Genomic DNA, 18,873 nt, shown 5'->3' with positions numbered 1-18,873 from the left:
TCACCCAGCAGCAGCACCAACGTCGAAACAAAACCAGAAAACAAAAAAAAAAAAACAATAGGCTGAGGATAGAAACGAATCAGCTGCAAAGTCGGTTAGCTTCTTTGCGAAGAAATCGGGCAGCTCGGTTCATTTCGTTGCATGAAGACCCCCCGTTCTGCACTGTCAAATTTCCAACTTCCAACTGAGATGAAATTCCAAGTCTGTGAATGAGAGACGGCGGCTATTCGCGGGCGCGTGCTGTAAGCTCAGGTCCAAGCGGGAGAGGACGGCGCCAACTTTCTCATTCCATCTACGCTATAGACATAGACAGAGCATCCCCTTCCTCCTTCCCCGTCATTTATCACATATGTATATATATATATTCATCCATTTACAAAACCCAAAAGCGGGCCCCCTTTCCAAAAAAAAAAAAGAAAAAAAAACAACCAAAGACATCAAGGTTCTGAGCTCGGCCTCGCTCATAAACTCCTGTCTCTAATCAATCTTGCCCTGCATTTCAAAGCTCTCAATAAGCGGCATCAAAGGCTCCCACTCCTTCTTATCCAACAAGTTGAACTCCTTAATAAACGAAATAAAATGCCCGAAAAACGAATTGAAATGGGCTTCGAGACTCAAATGCACAATCTTGTCAAACTGGTTATAGTAAATGAAAGCAAAGATTCTAAACATCTGACGCAGGATGTTTCTTACATCCTTAATGAAAAACGGTGGGAAGACAGCACCCGTTTTTGTAGGGAAATTCTCTTGGTTGTTGACTTTGCTCGAGATCCAAGTTATCACGTATTCGATGTATTGTCTCGCAGGCAAATTGATCGCCTGGCCCAGATCATCGACCCACAAGTAGTTTGTCGTTGGACCGGCATTCATAGTGGGGAACAGCTCGGGGGTCACGAAATCGGCAATCAAGCCGTAAAAGGCATCGAGGTTGGTGAAAAACTCAAAAATGTTGAGCGCTAACCATTCATTCAGGTCGACAAACGCGGGAAGCTGCACAATGGTCTTGAATGCACCTTTCACCAACGCCGTCCTCACGTAGGGTTCGCATAAAAACAAGGGAGTTTCGCTCTGCTGAGGTGGCGATCTGACTCGTTGCACCGTTCTCTGGGGCAGCTGTTTCCTCTCCAGCCGCAGCGACTGATGCGGGGCGTTTCTGCTGCGTTTCGTGGGCGATATGTTGCTCTGCTGGGAGCTTCTTATGGTAGGTATGCTTCGTGTGCTGCCGTTATCTCCACCGCCATTTCCTCCTCCTCGTGCTGGAGAGGCGGATGCATGCTTTGATGGGGAATACTTGGTGCTTGATTGTCTCTTTAGCGTCGAGTTGGGTCCCTCCTGGTTGCCGTAAAAGGGCGGCGAGTTTGTAGGCTCCAAGTCCTTTTTCCCTTTCTTTGAGCTTCTTCCTAGACCTCTAATTGTATTTAGAAACGACATGTGGCTGTGACGGGGAAATGACGATGAAGCTGGAACAGTTCCAAACTATGTATAGAAAACTGTGGAATGAGAATGCAGGATGTGATTTGTTCTAGAAATGCGACTGTGATGGCGGGTCCTGTTAAATATATACTTGACAGTAGTTATTTGGAAGCAAAGTCAACTTTTATTCGCCGGTTGTTGTTTTTGTTCTTTTATTTGCAGTAGTTGTTGTTGCTGTATTAGTTGTCTTTGATGTTGGATTGACAATCAAATGTTAGAGTTGAGAGTGCCAGGTGACGATTTGCGAATTTTTTCTTCCTACGTTTGTCTCGTCTACTTATTGTTGTTGATGATGCAGTTGGTATCCATGTGTGTACGTGAAACCCGTCAGTTTTCAATAATCTCGCAGCGCAGGCGTTGAATCATGCCCAGTAGAGGTTGCGTTGACGCCTTGGTTGGGGTTGCACACATACCCACACATAGGGACAGTGTCTAGGGAACGCAAGTCCTTGTTCAGGTAGAGATAATTCCATTCACAATGCTACACGTTTCACCACAAACATCAAATGTATTTTTTTTTTTTTAGGCGGTTGTTTTTGGATCACACATTCAATAAGAACAGTACACTCACACATCCAAAGATGGCTTCTAACTATGATGTAAAACTTCAAATTCTTTTTCTCTTTGCTTCTCTTTTTTTTTCTCTTTTTTTTTTATTTTTGATTTGCACAAGTCTAGACGAATTTGCCCAAGGATTGGCCGACTTTGACTTTTTCTCCGACTTCAATGCTGAATTCATAGTTATCAGGAGCTTCAAATACGAGCACCACGGTTGAACCCAACTTGAAACCCCCGATGTCTTGTCCTTTGCTCAACGGGTATCCACCTAGGATTCTACTTGCATTGGTGTATGTTGCTTCGTAAACGGTATTCTTTCTCAATCGCTTCCTGCGCTTCTTCTCTTCCTCGGCTGCCGAGGCAAATGCAGACGCCGAGTATTCCTTTTGCAAAAGTGGAGTTGACTCTGTAGTCATTACCGAACTTGTCTCGGACGACGCGGCAGAAGACGACGGTGTCAGTGACGATGACGAAGGCGAAGACAGCGACAGCGACAGCGACGACGAGGACGAGGACGAGTTGTCGTTGCTATAGACTTCTTGCTCATAGTACGAGTTTGTCTTTAAGTCTTTGTCGAAATTGACAATGATACTGCCGACATTTGTAGCTCCCACTGGAATCATCGAAAAAAAACCATATTTCCAATAGCCCAACAATGCCACCCGTTCATTGAGAACAAACAATCCCTGGAGTGTCTTTTGGAAAAATGGCGCCACGGAAAACAATTCGCCAATGAAATGGCGCCTCAACGTTGCCACCCAACTAGTAGGCGAATGGAAATGATGGTAGTCGCCCGGGGCCAAATAGATCACCGCAAAGTAAAGTCTCTTTTCGCGGAAGCTTTCCATTGGATTCGGCGCTAATGCTTCAGCCACTTTCAACTCCTTTGACAATGAAGCATAGTTTCCCTTGGCGGTGCCGTCGTGGTCATTCTTGTAGGTCAATTTATTCATATGGTAGGTGGAATCGTTTTCTCCGCCAATGATGTCATCGACAGTATAGGAGATGCCATTCAACTTGGCAAATTCCTGGTCTCTTCGAACGTGATGTTCGTCGTCGCTATCTTCGAAACGCGGCGAATGAGTCGGAGCAGCCAAGTTGCGAGTCTTTGAGTTGCCCATGCCCAATAACGCATCGATGGAATAGGTCATACCTTTAACTTGTTCAATTTCTCCATCGTCAATGACACCATGTTTCAAAACTTTGCCGTCGGCGGGACTAACAATGTCATCGTCACTAATTGGACGCACGCCCGGCTTCAAAGTTCTATAGAAAAACTCCGACAAATTGTTATAGCTTTTCAAATTGGGGTTTTCCATTTCCTCTAAATTCACGCCAAATATCGCCGAATACAACCGGTACAGTGGCTCTCTAACAAACACGGGTAGGTTGATCGAGTTGACGTAGCCCCAGACCCGCGACATTGTCTTCAAGGGCAATGTCGAGTAGGCGTACAATTGCCACGACTGGGGTCGAATCTTGTACGGGTTTTCGTGGAGCTCGTCTCTGTCGTACTTCATCTTGGCAGCAACCCCTCCCAAGACCACCGTCAACGAGGTGATGGTCCACCATTTGATGAACCTTCTACGCTGTTGCCTCCTTGACCGGGCCTCGACGGAAAAGAACCGAGTGTGCCATTTTTTCGTGTTCAGCTTGATCTTTTGGTTCGCCTGGGAAAACGACCGCTTGGAGATTCTCGGGAAATGGAAAATGTGGAAATGGGGCAAGGTGTGCCTTGTGCCATTCGTTGGCGCCTTGGACCCGTTCCTTGTCGTCCACGTCGAGTAGTACAAGACGTTTCTCTTTGGTCGGGGGATCTTTGGGAACTGGTAGTAGTAGTTACCGAAATATCTCCGCTGCTGCTTGTTTGGCTGCTGCTGGTGCTGGATCAACTGGGCCATATTCGAAGCGCTGGACAACGGGTGCAATATGTTCCGTTGTTGCGTTGTGTACATCTTGGTGGTGGTGGTGGTTGGCTTACTGTACTGCCCTCTTTGGCCAGCAGATCTCGACCAAGCGAAAGTGGGAGATCTATATGCCATTCAAAAAAGCAATAAAATAGTGAAACCAGAAGAAGGAAAGACAAAAGACCAAAAAAACTAAAACCAAAAAAAAAAACAAAAAAACAACAACCAAAAACCAGGCGGTGGGGGGAAGCGGCAAGTTGAATGGCTATGCAAAGTGGTGGTTGGTCAGCCTAGTTTGTCTTCGCGTTCCAAGTGGCAGTGTTGTGGGAGGTTTGGTTTGGGAGGGTGAAAATATATGGTGATACAGTGATATGGAGAGCTGGAAAATAGTTTCAAGGCGTAAATAAATTGTCTTGAGGGAGAGAGAGGAAAAAAAAAAAGGATTGAATCTCTGAGAGGTGTGTTATGAAATTATTGGGCACGATTTTTTTTCTTTTTTTTTATTTATTTTCACGGAGAGAGAGATGGAGGACTGTAGGCACACCCCAAGCCACCAACACGCTTGCGAATGGATATACGTCAGGCAGCGAGTAAGTGGGTGGCTGAGTATGTACGTGAGTGTGCAAGTGGGTTGATCGAGGTTTGTCTTCACTGTTGGCGTTGTTTGTCGTTTATTTTTGTTTTGGAAAAAAGGTCGTGCCCGAACCGAAAAAAATAAAACAGAAAATAAAACCGTGAGGTGTCGTGTGATCATCAACCGTCGGGAATCACAACCACCACCAACGCCACCAAGCGCAAGTCCACCATCTTGTAATTGAAACAACAACCCTAAAGTTCTCCTCTTCAGTTGTGGACTTCAACACCATCAACACTACAAGGAAAACCGACGCATAGAGTAAAAAAATTGACTTAAGCAGGAGCTTCAGGGGGGCAAGTGTAGTGGTACTTTTTCCATTAAACCCACAACAAAGGTCTGGCTTGGGTCACCTGTGACTTGTATTAGACCTACGAGGGCTGAATCTAATTTTCGCACTAACAACGATGCAAACCTAAACTCTACTCCAGGACAGTATCTTTTCTCTTTTCTTGCTTTTCTGAGAAGATATCTGGTCTGCGTCGCTCGTACCTCGTCGTCAAAAGAGAGCGGGCCCCTAGTTCATTCAAAAATTCTCTCGTAAACTCGTCAACATGAAATGGTCCCAGCTGCTTACTTACAAAACAACAACAACACAAGCTGTGCAAGATGGTTCACCGCGCGGTTTACATGCCTGTTTTTTTTTTTTCGGCCGCGGATACAGCCGTGCCATGCCATGCCGTATCCGAACCCGGGCCGGGATGTTGTCTTATGCTTCACTTAGAGACTTGACCTTGACCCATAAGTTGTGCTTCAACTCGTTGATAAAGTCCAACGATACAAAGTTTAAATCGTCTCGCTCCATCTTCCTCGCATACTCGAATATCAACTTCAAGTTCCAGATATCTTCGGTTGAATTGGCCACCTTGACATAGTTTATCAATTCCAATCGAGCATTCATGATACTGTAGACTGACAATTCATTGTTTTTGAAGTTGGATAGTCTCAAGTCCGTTTCGTTCTGCCACGCCAATTTCGAAGCGTGGCTCAAATCGGCCATGATTTCGCAGTTCAACAAGGACTCCTTTGCAATATTTTGATTTTTACTCTTGCTTTTGCTTTGCAAAATCGAGCGCACCGTTGGCTTCAACAACGAGTAATTTTGTTTTTTACTCACGTACAACGTCAATGATTTTTCAAAATTCTCCAAGAGCTCAGATCTCAACTCGAAATCAATCACCACGTCGAAATAGTTGATGGATTTCGTTTCAAGTTGCTGGATCTCATTGGGGTCAGGTATCAAGCAGGGCGATAGCCTATCCAAAGACTCGCCATTTTTCATCTTGATGGTGATTGGTATCTTGCAGGGCTCATTGGTCTTGACATCTCGAACAATGACACATCGGGGAACAATCGCCAACGCCCAAAAATGCCTCAAGGCCTGCAAATGAATCTCGTATTCGCTATTCTCCCTCGGGTATATCGGGTATAGACTGGTGATCAAACTCGCCACTCCAAACAATGACACGTTATCAAAAGCCATTTGTCCACCTCCAAGAAAGAGGAAACCCAAGGCAGAGTTTATGGCCATGTAGCCGCCATATCCCAATTTCTTTGTGGTGTCATTGTGCAACACTCGCAACCTTCTAAACACTTCCAAATCACCGCTTGCTGCCATGATAACAGATGCACACAAGGCCAAAATGTTTTGCATGCTCAAAGCTGTGTTGTAAGTGAGTTTCTGGTCGTAGTTTACCGCTGGTTTTCGAGTCAACTCCATTAGTTCGTCAAGGTAATACAAAACGGTATCCCTAGCCTCTGTGTTGTGGGTCGATGCATACTTCATCGCAATCGATAAGCTCAAGCCACCTAAAATATTCAAATATATCAACAAGTCACTGTCCATGCTATTGAAGCCTTGGACTCGCTTAAACTCGGCAACAACAGTCTGCGGAATTTGCGACTCGACCCAAGCTCGACTAGCGTCGATTTGGCTCCACATAATCATATTAACGGCAAGACACCTCAAAAATAACAAATCGGGCCGAATATAGTCCAACAACTGCTCGGAATCAGGTATCCTCAATTTGTTGGCAATGCTAGCATTTTCTGTCTTCAAATATATCAAGCAAAGAGCCATGATGGCTCCGCAGCTTGATTTTCCTAGTTCCTGCAGCGACCCCGTGTCCTTCATCGAGATAACAAGAGTCATCAACTTGTCAACCACGTGGGTGTCGTTTAGTCCTCTTAAATCGTCACCTTTGCCCAAATTGACATACCCTAACGCTATCCCCGAGGCCAATCGATAACCTTCATTTACATGCACCGAGTTATTCTGCTGCACCGTGCCCGTTGTCTGCGACAACAAAATCTCGCTCATCCGGCGGTGCTGCGTTTCCAAATATAACAACCCTATACCCATCAAGCCTGCAGTTTGAACCAGCGTGGGGACATTCAAGTCGTTGGCACCGCGCGGTAAAAGAGCCACAGCATGGACTGAAAGAACCTTGGTCAATTTGTTATCCATGGTTCTGCGCAAGCTGGCAGCCATTCCTATCAACAACCCGATACTCGTCAAAGGGTGCTTGGGTCCGAGGTAATTGTAGATGTGCCATTCTTCTAGTTTGCTCAAATGGCCATTTAATCCTAGTCCTAGTAGGAAACCGGCATGTTGAGCATTCAACTCCTGAGGCTTGTTGAATATGATCCAACTGCCCGAGATTCCTTTTGACTCGGGCGAAATGCTAAGACCAGAAGAGACACCATTATGGAAGTGGCCCCACTCGATCAAATCCTTGGCCACGCTATCCTCGGAATGTATGATATTGGTCATTGTAGGTGATATCAAAGTGTTGAGGTTGAATTTGGGGATGGGGAACCTTTCCGTTAAAATGGGCTTTCTACCGCCATAGTATAGTGCGGCTCTTCCCATGGGAATCGTCAATGTCCTCAACGCCACAACCACAGCCAAGCTCCGCTGCAACAAAACGAGGTCATACTCAGCGATATTTTCCTCTACTTTCAAGTAAGCTGTCTGCGTCTTTGTCTGGTGCAACAAAGTCGTGATTTCCAAGTATCTTCTATCGCGGTCAAAAATGAGTTTGGTGATTTCAAGCCTATTTGCCTCTGCTTGGTCGTCCCATGAGTTGACATCGGTGGGTGCAACGTTGGTGGTTATTGATTCAATATCCTGAGGATGGTGATGGTGATGATGATGATGACGATGATGAACATGAACATCATGATGATGATGATGATGATGAAGAGGATGGGTTTTGCTCTTGATGTCGGAGCTCATCTCATTGGTGAGCAATCTCCTCAAGTCTTCGCGTCCAGTTAGAGCCAAAGAGTTGAACGACCAGTCAAAGCTGGGGCTTTCTTGTGAAACCAGAAGCGCTTCCTTTAACGGCAACGACACACCAAGAGGGAGCGTATCCAACGAAGTGATGCCCAAGTCGCCCATCATATCAACGAGATTGGATGCACCATAGTGCGGAGACACCAAAACCTCAAATAGTTTGAGCACAATGTGGGTCAACGGGGTGATTACGGCATCAACGGACTCGCTTTCCTCCACCAACTGGGAAAAAGACACATAAGGTACAATGGTGTTTGTGAATAAGCTCGCTAGTGATTCGAAAAGATTGGGTGGGGTTTTGAGCACTTGAAGCAGCAAAATTCTCGTAGTCATATCCACGTTAATCCCGCTGGAGTAGTACTTGAGCCAATCTTCAGTCCATCCCATCCAAGCGCAAACTTGGGTTAGGAATGTGCCCAAGATGGATAAATCCCGTTTTCTCGTGACATCTAGTCTGAAATCTTCTCTGATGAGATGCAATGACAAGGTAATATACGGTATGAGATCTGTCAAGGAATAGTTTAAATGCGAGCTTTCTCTTAAATGCTTTGCTTGAGGTAAAAGATCAGTAACGCAATTCTCGACCCCGGGAGCACCGTCATCAAAGGGAAAGAATAGGGAAAGCAATGATATCACCAACGAGTCCCACTCGTCCCCGTTGAAACTGAAAGCGGCCCGCCACAATATCCAGATTGTTTGATTCACAGTTGATCCTGAAAGAAACTTGAAGCATTTCAAACACGACGAGACTAGGAGTGTAGCGGGCTCCAAGATCAATTTGACGATATTTACAGAATCATCGTTGCTTCGAAAGGCCAAGTTATCATCGCATGAGCTAATCAACTCGCTAACGGGTTTCCCAACTGAGCAGCCTGCGCGGATCTCGAGAAACGGGTTGAGAATCAATAGTCCTTCATCTGTGAGGACAACCAAATGGCCCTCGTCTTTCCTTGAGCCCAAGGGAATACTATCGAGACATGGACACTTGTAAACTGACTGGTATTTTGAATACGAGTTGTATCTGTAGACATGTAGCTCCTGTTTGAGCTTGTTTACAATCACGATTCCCTCTTGATCTTCGAAACTAATGTCAAATATTCGGAAATGCGTTCTACTCAATTTCGACCCTGACCCAATTGACTCGATTTTGGACAAGATGACATCCTTTTGGAGAAGATTGGCCACGCTCGCACTGCTTTGGTTGGAAACTCGAGCCTCCGAGAGTAGCGTGCTGGTGCGATGCTCCGAAATGATAAATTGGCTCAAGTTGGGTTCTGAGTGTTTGCCGATGGACGGTATGGTTGACATTGAATAATGTTTCTTCTTCAGCAGCTTTGCAAATGCTTTGGAGTTGAAGTTCATGCTCCGCGACGAGTTCTTGACGTGGTATACATTGACCATACCGTCGAGTACAGTGGTGCAAAGAGACACACCTTTATCTCGCTGGCGATAGGTGCACACAATCTCATGACTGGAGAATGCACTGTTGGTGTCCTTGTCCACAAACTTCAAGTCAAAATCCTTATTCACAAGGTATAGCTCCATTCGCGTTTGCAACACCAACCCTTTCTCATACTCCTTCACCAGCACAATTTCAAACGGTAGATGCAAAGTGTACAATTTCCAATTGGGGTAGTAAAAATTGATGTGTTTTCTAAAGCACACGGCCAAAATCTGCGTCGGCAGCTCCTTTATCACAAAGGTTGTAATGCATGCTTTCACAATCTCTTCGTCATATTTCAAAACTCTGTTGATTAGAAACCCGTTGTAGATGCTAACCTGTTGTTTTTCAACTAAGAGGAGGATCCTCTTGCTGCATAACACAATTTCCCCTTGAGTTTTCGGAAACTTGTATCCCTCGGTGAGTTCCAACGTTGGCGTCCTTAGCTGATCTAGGTTTTCCAAAGACATCACCCGGTGGTGGTGGTGTTTTTCTTTTTGAGGCCTCAAACTAGAGATCGTGGTGGTAAACACGGAAAGTTGGTTGTGGTAATTATCACGGTTCAAACTTCAGACGCGCAATTTTGCGCTACCGTTGCATTCTCAAGCTAGACCCCCTGTTGTCTCATCAATCTCCCTACCCATCATTGAGGAGCCAGGGCATGTAAGTATAGGCTTGAGAGGGACAGTGAAAGCCATCAAAACAACGTAATAGGGCACTGAGAGGATGTTATGTTTGCAACACCCAAACTACGTAAACTTCAACTTTGGTTTTTTTTTTCGTGTTCTATTTATTAATTGAATAAAATAGTAAACATCATATAAGCCTAGCAACACACATGATGGGATAGTCGAGGTAAACTATGTAACATTACAATTGGGGATAGGGTGAGATTTGATTGCTAATAATATTGGACAAATCTTTGCATGAGAAAAGGTGATAATGAAGATGATGGAAGTGGTAAAAGATGGTGGGATGGAGCAAAAAAAACTGAGCACCTTAACGGTAAGATTTTTGGAATCTTGCTCTGGCACCACGACCACCAAACTTCTTTGGTTCCATTCTTCTGGAGTCAGCAACCAACAAGGTCTTGTCGTAAGCAGCAAAAACTTTCTTCAACTCATTTTTCGAAGCTTCGTCAACAAACTTTTGGTGGTAAGCAACCAAACCTTTGGCAATGGCTTGTCTGATGGCGTAAACCTGGGACACGTGACCTCCACCAGAAACTTTAACTCTGATGTCAATACCTTGGAATTTGTCCAAACCAACCAAGGTCAATGGTTCGTAGACCTTGAATCTCAAGATTTCTGGCTGAACCAAAGTGATTGGGGAGCCGTTGATTTTGATCAAACCTTTACCGTTCTTGACGTGAGCAACGGCGGTTGCAGTCTTCTTTTTACCGAAAGTCTAAAATTTTCAAATTGTTAGTAACTCGAGCCTGCTGTTTGATGGGAAGAACTACGGCGCTCCAAGGAGGGGGCTGTGAGGGTCACTTTTGCGAGGGGCAAGCTAGAAGGGGTGGTGGATTCTTGCAACCTCTGAGCTCAAGAATTTTACTGGTTCGTGAGTTAATGGGAGCGATCAATCCAGATTTTAAAGGGTTTGCTTCGTTGCTCATAGTGTACGTTTGAGGATAGAACGCCCGGAGCCTCGAAACCCCGATCTCTTTCAGTGTTGATGACGACGTTGATCAATGATGATGACGACCACGACGATGTTTGTTGGTGGTCTGATTTCTCCGGTTTAAAACACGGTTTCCCCTCTTTCTCGTAAACTCATAGCATAGGCCATCTTCCCCATCAGATTCGTATAGGTCCATTACATACTTGCACGGATTGGGTGGACATCTTGTATACTGATCTATCTCTACTCCTTGAACAACCCGTCTGGTTCGAGCCTGAAATTTTTTGTTGTATTGGGACTGGGAGTGAGAGAATGCTCAGGATAAAAAAAAATGGCGACTTGGTAGCACCTTCTCTCACACTTTATTTTTGCAGCTACATTGAACAGCGAGTGAGACTATAGCTGCAGGCACCAACTGAGAGCAATAGTGAAGTTCCGCATTCAAGCGACAAGGGCTAATACCCTAATTTGTCACGTGAACAGAAAATTTTCAATCTCGTGCTCACTCACACTAATGCGAGAGCGAACAGAAACACACACATACACACAGAGAAAGACAGAGAGAGAGAGTGTGGGAGTGGGAATCTCGCACTCACACTGTGTGAGAAAAAAAGTGTCTACACAAGTGGCGAAAAAAGGCATCATCGAAACCTTCCCCCCTGTGTTAACAGACCAACCTTGAACCCACAACCGCAATGGCTATCTCAAAGAACTTACCATTATTGAACAACCACTTCAGAAAGCACTGGCAAGAAAGAGTCAAAGTCCACTTTGACCAAGCCGGAAAGAAGGCCTCCAGAAGACAATCTAGGTTGAGAAAGGCCGCCAAGGTTGCCCCCAAACCTATCGACACCTTGAAGCCAGTGGTTAGAGCTCCAACTGTCAAGTACAACAGAAAAGTCAGAGCAGGTAGAGGCTTCACCTTGGCCGAAATCAAGGCCGTTGGTTTGACCCCTAAATACGCTAGAACTATCGGTATCTCCGTTGACCACAGAAGACAAAACAAGAGCCAGGAGACTTTCGACGCCAACGTGTTGAGATTGAAAGAATACAAGTCCAAGTTGGTTATCTTTGACAAGAAGACCAAGGCTTCCGAAACCGTTCAATACGAACAAGTTTCAGCTTCTGCCACCTTCCCAATTGAACAACCAGCCGGCGAACAAGGTACCAGAGCCGTCGAAGTCCCAGACCAGACTGCTTACAGAACCTTGAGATTGGCCAGAAACGACAAGAAGTACAAGGGTACCAGAGAAAAGAGAGCTAAGGAAAAGGCTGAAGCTGAAGCTGAAAAGTCCAAGAAGTAAGCCATATGATGTGGGGAGGAGAGTGGTGATAGAGAGAAAAGGGACGCGGTAGGAAAAAACTTTTTTTTTTCACTTGATGTTGATGTACATTAATCACAAACACCACCTTTTTCATTTTATAACTGTGTATTTAATAAAGGGGATGGTCATACGATCTCATTTTTGATAAAAAAAAAAACTGCAAGCCAGAATGGGTCTCTCTCTCTATATGAAATCTCTGATGGAATGTAATTTACGAGCTTCATTTTTGGTGGAGTTGAGAAATAATGACCGCAGAGCACGCAGCACACAGCAATTACCACAGGGACCGTAGAAGCTGCAGTTTATTGACTCTTCGTGTTTGCTTGTCACTCATCCTTCAGGTCACATTGATCTGAGACTGGTCACTATCGATACATGTGCAGATCATGATGAACGGAGATTTCTACAAATTGCATCTTTTTATTTTTTCGATTTTTGAAGTTAGATTGTAGTATTACATGGACTCCGAGGCTGGATCTATTAATATACGGAATTACTCAACTCAAACAAGATGAATCCTTCTCTGAAAATTCAACCCAACAACGAAAAATACCCAATGGTTCTTTTGTTTGTTTGTTTTTTTTTTTGGTAACGAGACAGTTTAACTAGTTTAATCGAATAAACCGAATCCCATGTCGTCGTCAGACTCTTCCTTAGCTTCTTCTTCCTTCTCTGGGGCAGCTTCTTCAGCAGCAGCGTCACCACCGGCGGCAGCAGCAGAAGCACCACCGGCAGCAGCAGCTGGGGCAGCGGAGAAGTTGAAGAAGAACTCTTTCAAGTCCTTACCTTCCAAGGCCTTTGCGAACAAGTCAGCCCAGATACCTTCAACTTCAACATTAGCTGATTTAGTCAATGACAATAATTTCTCGCTGGTGATCTCGATATCGGAGTCGGCCAAAATCAAAGCGGCGTATGATAAAGCAGTTTCGGTGGACATTGTTAATATGGTTGGTTGGTTGGGTCTAACTAGAGATAATCAATTTAAGCAAAGCAGACTATTTCTTAGTTTGGTGTAAGCTGGTAAGAAGGAGAACAGTCGTACCAAGGGTGTTTCTGGCACCAATAGGTAGCTTTGGTGATTCTCTTTTTTTTTCCACCCAGTCCATCGCCCTCTGAGGGAGAGCACCCCAATCGAGAATGGAAATTTGTTCGGAGAGTAAGTCATGTGCATATCACGTGCGTAAATGTAGGGCTGAAAGGTCCTTGCTAGGTGGCTTTTTTTTTCCTTGTTTTCCACAACCATGTTATCCCCGCAACTGGGCTGCAAAAAGGGACAAGCTAAGAACTGTACGATAAGAGACACCCTCCTCTATTGTATGTCTATCTATTGCTTACCATCTCTCATGGCTATAAAGTCTAAATACCACTGTTTAGTCCAGATTCTCACTCGCTTACCGTAGATGATGAAAGGAACTGCGCCTAGCATGACGACAAACTCAAGCACGGCCAAGATGATAAACGTTTTGATATTGCCCATGGCGTCAAGCCATGGCGAACAAGCAAATGTGAAAATACAACCAATGCAATTGTTGATCACGGCAACCCCCGTCATCATTTCAATAACCATATCAGGGTAAGCGTCCATCAAGTAGGACATGGAAACGTCACCGGCGCAACCAAACCCAAACCCAACCATCCCTAGCCCGATATAAGTCGGGACCCAATGCCAATAGTGATCAGTGCCCACGGCAAACAAAATCAACCCCACGGGCGCGATAAACGCCGGCGGGATCAAGAACCACAATCTAAACTCTGCCTCTTGAATACCACTGTTTCTTTTGGCCAAGAAGATACTAAAGTAGTCTGAAACGTTACCTGCACAAATGCAACCGATAACGGCGCCAATCAAACAGGGCACGTTCATCAACCCTACTTTTGTATCGCCGTAGTTATAAGGCGGATCGTAGTATGTGTCATCTTCGACTGTAATGTAGAACGTGAGCAACGCATCCTGCATTCCCCAGACTAAACCCGAGAAAATCACTGGCGGGAATAAAAAGACCTTGAGCAAAGACTTTAGCCGCTTGCAGTACTGCTTGAACCCGGTTCCTTTCAAGTTGCTTGTTGGAGTGATCATCTGCACGGATTGCCAATAACTCTTGGGGGGATCATCTGCGCCCTCATCAGCCGTCTCAATGAAAACGGGCTTTTCCTGTGAAAGTTGTGGTTGTGGTGTTGCTGGTGCATGGTCCTCCTCGTCGCTGGTTTTAAGTTCCTTTGTGAGAGTGCTGAACAATTTCTTCATGTTTGAGTCCTCCTGTTCCTGTTCCGTTGATAATTTGCGACTGGAAACACCATCCAATACTTGTGTCTGGACCGTAAACTTTAATCGATCGAAATACGTCTCATCCATAACGAATGCAATGACAATCAAAGTGCCAGCACTGATGAAAACCGACATCCAGCCAACGTACCTGAAGTTGATCCCTTCAACAATAAAGCTAGCAATCAATGGCCCCAAATAGGTTCCAATCGAAGTAGCCAAAATATAAAAAGTCAACACTGTACCTAAATTATGCATAAAGTAAAGCTCCGATAGCGACAACTGAACCTGGGCTTCGGCGCAGGACTCCGAGATGCCGACAAATAACTGCGACCATATAGTATCTGACGTCCGCTTGCACAAGGCGAACCAGACAGCGCCCAATAGCCCCAAAAAGATGCATATGAAATAGGTGATCTTTCTACCATAAAGCGAGCTCAATGGCGTTAGGAAAAAAGTGCCCCATCCTATGCCCAAGAAAAGCACACCAGCGCCAACATTCATGGAGTCGTAAGTGATTCCGTATTTTTCATTCAACGTGTCTTGAATCGAGCTCGCATCGTTGGAAGTTGCTGCGGTGAGTGCCGTGATGAAAACGAGGATGGCGAAATTGTAGATTTTCTTCCACGATGGCCAATTCAAAGGATCATTGGGCGAATCCGAAGGTTGCGGGAACAAGATGATGTTGCCCTTGGTTTTAACCCGGGGCAAATCACCCGTGTCTCCTCCATATTTGTCCTTGTTGACTTCATGGTCGATCTCTTGCGAATAGATATTCAAAGTTCCCGGTATAAACTCTTCATTTAGCGGATCGTTGAGCTCCACTCTTGTGGCAACTGGCGATAAAACTGTATCTCGCGGCATATATTATATATAAGGACTCTCAATTCCAAAAACAAAACAAAAAGGACTTAATCCATCCTTACCAAGCTCAAACAAAGGCGCAAACATGGATCTTGGTCTTGTTTTATTCCACGATTTTTTTTCGCAAAGCAGAATGTCTATTCCGGTGCTCCATTTATCACTAAGAGCTCGCATGGAATTGTGTTAATTTAACGAGAATCGTATCAGCTAGTGGCTTATGCAAAGTTTCTTATCAATAACAAAAATGTAAAAAAAAGGAATTTCAAAGCAAAGATAAGACAGTATTTCATCTGAGTGATCCGTGGAGGTGGGGGAGGAAAAATGAAATTTATCAAAGTTTTCGATTGGCGCCTGTTCAAAGTGGGCAATTTTTGTTTTTCGCATCAAGAGATTTTTAGACTCTCCTGACAGCTGCCAAGGAACATTCTATTTTTTTTTGCAACCAAAAAAAAAAAATAAAAAAATGTCAAACTTGAGTTGCTGCAAAAAGAAGAATAAAACTAGTTGGCAAAGAATGGCCACCTCGAGACTTGTAGGAGCAAATTCCAGGTACTCTTGTTGAGCTTGATATCTGAGGAAAGCCATAGGATCTATTCATGCGGCAAAAATACTTGCACTTATCTCAGATTGCAACTTTTTTTTTTAATTGGGTCGCAAAATTTATCACTGCACCAAAACGGAAATGTACAATTGCGATTTTTCAGTGGTTGCGAAACGCAAAAAAGAAAAGGAAAAACGAACTGGTTTTTGACTTTTAGTTGAACTGAGATTTCAAGGGTCAATCATTGAAACATCAGTCTTCTACAGTCTCTTCATTCTTATTAGATTAATATCAGGTAAAGCTTTTACCTTCACCTTCACGTGACTGTCACGTACTTGTTAAGTCCAATGTTTTACACAATCGACGAGTATATATCATTTCGAGTTTTCTCTGCGAATATTTTGAGCCAGGGAGTTTTTTTTACAGACAAACAACGGCAAGTACAGCTTAAGTAAAAAAAAAAAGACGCCAGTTTTTGGTTTCATTCTAGAGACCCATGCATTCAAGATCAAAGACATGTGGGGTTTTTTTCTCGATGAGAGAACGAGACATTGTGTGGACGACCTCTGAACTATGCTCCAAATGCCGCACATACAAGGTCCCCCCTCCCCTCCTTCCTCCAAGCACAGAGGTTTTGTCTTTCTCAAAACAAGAAAGTGCACAGACCCGGATAAGAAAGATAGCTTCACTTTAATGAGATCAACATTGTAATCAAGCAATGTCTAAACCTTAGCCAAAAAATTACAGCAGATAGACGTCAAAAAAAAACTTTAGAAGAAAACGATGCTCTGTGGTTTTTGCTAAAAATACTTCATGTAGATAGTTGAAGTTCCGAAACACGAGAATGTGACTCGTCAATACCTCGTTACTACATACTCGGATTGCAAAAGCTGGTTTTCCCCGGTAATCGACGCGAGGGAACAGTCATACAACTGTTCCCAGCACACAACTCGGATTCGATTTCGGCACAAACGACTAGTTATCTGTGACCTTTTTTTTATGTTTGTTGAACGAAAATGTTCTGACAACAAGGGGGGAGAGGGGGAGTACGTGTAGTCACACACCAGTGGGGTTAAGGGGTCACCTCGCACGATGATAGCACCCAAGACTTTTTCTTTTCAAAAGAAAGAAAAAAACAGCAACCTGCGATTGATACGACAATCTTGCGTTGGTTACCAACTAAAGAGCAACCCATCGTTCATCTCGCTGCGATTTTCAGGAGCCACATGAAAGAAGCAAACCAGATTGCTATTAATAACAATAAATAAGTGAGGAAAAGAAAAAGGAATATAGAAAGAGATGAATGTAAGGCTCACAGATGCATTGGCACTCATTCGAAAGAACCCCAATTGAAATGGCAATAAGTATGCCAGACACGGTCGACCACAGCATAAAATGCATGATTGTTGTTGGTTTCTACGAAGTGTGCGTTGAGCTTTCCACATCCACGAACAATCAAGTGAAATTTCTCGCTCTTCAAGAACAATAGCGAAACCCACAACGAAACCGCAACAAGGTCTATTCTTTTTTTTTTTTTTCTTGAGGTGTGTGTATGCGCACGCCCGAGTCAAGCGAGGAGATGGAAACGCTTTGAGCCGCCATCGTGTTATCCTTGGTCGCAACAGGAACCAATTCGCTGCAATTTCGTCACTTTCCTCCGAGGGTCGTTGAATTCGTCAATTACGGCGAACCACGTCGGTCATGGGGTTCGAGTATGTAACTTCCTCCCAGCCTCTCAGCCCCTTCCCCATATTACCACCGACTAGCCCTTGCACGCGCAGGGATATGAAAAAGGTTCTTGAAATTTGGCAAAAACCAAGCTAGGGCGACGTTTCACAAAAGTATTAGCGTCGCTTTTTCAACATGCCCATGGGTCATCTACATCTTGGGCCGATGCCATTCCAAAAACAGCGTAAACTCTCATCTTTTGGGGGGGGGGGGATAGGGGGCAGGGAAGGAAAGTTTTTTTAGGCTCAACCCGAGCAAGTTGCACACACATATATGCATTAAAGTGGCTCAGATGTGCTGAGTGAGGGTAAACAATTAAGCAGGTTATTTTCCTGAGCTCAATCGAGATCTCGGCTTCCGAATTCGTCGAGAATTTACACGCAAGAAGAAGGAAAAAAAACTCTCATGGAGGGCAGGAGAATTCCGCGGAGTCCTCTCGTTTCATCTTTATTGTTGGGGTTTCAAGCATACCATCTTTATTAACCATCTGAAAACTTTTTGTTGTTGTTGTGGTAGTAGTCCCTCCTCTTGAGAAAAGCGAGTTGGGTTTTTGCATCTTCCACAAATCATTTTCGTAAAGACAGACGAAGAGGTTCAGATGATATGCTTGTTGTTGTAACTCAACGCGCTTAGGGGTGGAATTTTTGCTCTGAATTGTGAGCTCCGATCCGTTGGTGGATGTGTTTGTGTGTTTCTTTCTTTTTTTTTTTTTTTCTTTTTTGTTACTAAATTCCTTTTGGCTCTGCCGGTTGGCGTCTTCATCTGATAATTATCAGTTTCAGCTGACGACTAACTAACTGTTCCAGATTTGAGGTTTAAAGAGGGGCTTGCCACACGATTGGTGGGCGAGGCAATGTGTGGCTTTCTGAGCCTCGTGAAGCCTTGTAATTTAAAATTGTTGATGATCATGATAACTCCATAGAACTCTCTCAAACCACTAAGGAGGACGAACTCCACTCTGATATTGGCGAGCCTCATATCAAGTGGGGTTCAGTCTGAGACAAGGGGAAGGAAAGGGGGGAAAGAGGTGGAGGACGTACGCCTGTTACGTTATTGATCCCGAACCCCCTTTTCTCCATCCTTCTTTCTGATTCGTTGCTTTTGTGTTACACGTGTATTTTCGGCTTTGTGTTTGGGGCAAGGGAAAAAATTGTTCCGAGAAATTTTGTGCGATAGACACATCTAGTGATAGAGATAGAGAGATAGAGAGAAAGCTGT

At 44.4% G+C, this 18,873-nt stretch overlaps 7 protein-coding genes across 7 annotated transcripts; 1 reads left to right on the top strand and 6 right to left on the bottom strand. All coding sequences in view use genetic code 12, as the record gives it.

Annotated features, from left to right (window-relative positions):
* Positions 1-477: 477 nt before the first annotated feature.
* On the bottom strand, positions 478-1,431 carry LODBEIA_P29190 (uncharacterized protein; the record flags this gene model as incomplete). Its single annotated transcript, XM_066972971.1, has 1 exon — positions 478-1,431. One exon carries the CDS (start codon positions 1,429-1,431, stop codon positions 478-480), a length of 954 nt encoding a protein of 317 aa, XP_066829857.1.
* A 716-nt stretch (positions 1,432-2,147) lies between these two features.
* LODBEIA_P29180 (uncharacterized protein) lies at positions 2,148-3,986 on the bottom strand (the record flags this gene model as incomplete). The annotated part of the gene is made up of 1 exon (XM_066972970.1): positions 2,148-3,986. One exon carries the CDS (start codon positions 3,984-3,986, stop codon positions 2,148-2,150), a length of 1,839 nt encoding a protein of 612 aa, XP_066829856.1.
* A 1,295-nt stretch (positions 3,987-5,281) lies between these two features.
* On the bottom strand, positions 5,282-9,781 carry LODBEIA_P29170 (uncharacterized protein; the record flags this gene model as incomplete). The annotated part of the gene is made up of 1 exon (XM_066972969.1): positions 5,282-9,781. One exon carries the CDS (start codon positions 9,779-9,781, stop codon positions 5,282-5,284), a length of 4,500 nt encoding a protein of 1,499 aa, XP_066829855.1.
* A 529-nt stretch (positions 9,782-10,310) lies between these two features.
* On the bottom strand, positions 10,311-11,158 carry LODBEIA_P29160 (40S ribosomal protein uS9; the record flags this gene model as incomplete). The annotated part of the gene is made up of 2 exons (XM_066972968.1): positions 10,311-10,718; positions 11,138-11,158. The coding sequence occupies 2 exons, from the start codon at positions 11,156-11,158 to the stop codon at positions 10,311-10,313; spliced, it is 429 nt and encodes a 142-aa protein (XP_066829854.1).
* Positions 11,159-11,629: 471 nt separating this feature from the next.
* Positions 11,630-12,238, top strand: LODBEIA_P29150 (60S ribosomal protein eL13; the record flags this gene model as incomplete). The annotated part of the gene is made up of 1 exon (XM_066972967.1): positions 11,630-12,238. One exon carries the CDS (start codon positions 11,630-11,632, stop codon positions 12,236-12,238), a length of 609 nt encoding a protein of 202 aa, XP_066829853.1.
* Positions 12,239-12,869: 631 nt separating this feature from the next.
* LODBEIA_P29140 (ribosomal protein P1) lies at positions 12,870-13,196 on the bottom strand (the record flags this gene model as incomplete). The annotated part of the gene is made up of 1 exon (XM_066972966.1): positions 12,870-13,196. The coding sequence occupies one exon, from the start codon at positions 13,194-13,196 to the stop codon at positions 12,870-12,872; it is 327 nt and encodes a 108-aa protein (XP_066829852.1).
* A 387-nt stretch (positions 13,197-13,583) lies between these two features.
* Positions 13,584-15,386, bottom strand: LODBEIA_P29130 (uncharacterized protein; the record flags this gene model as incomplete). The annotated part of the gene is made up of 1 exon (XM_066972965.1): positions 13,584-15,386. One exon carries the CDS (start codon positions 15,384-15,386, stop codon positions 13,584-13,586), a length of 1,803 nt encoding a protein of 600 aa, XP_066829851.1.
* Between the last annotated feature and the right edge of the window lie 3,487 nt (positions 15,387-18,873).

The sequence above is a fragment of the Lodderomyces beijingensis genome (genome assembly GCF_963989305.1).
Source record: "Lodderomyces beijingensis strain CBS 14171 genome assembly, chromosome: 3".
Lineage (NCBI taxonomy): Eukaryota > Fungi > Ascomycota > Pichiomycetes > Serinales > Debaryomycetaceae > Lodderomyces > Lodderomyces beijingensis.
This window is presented reverse-complemented; position numbering and strand designations above follow the sequence as displayed.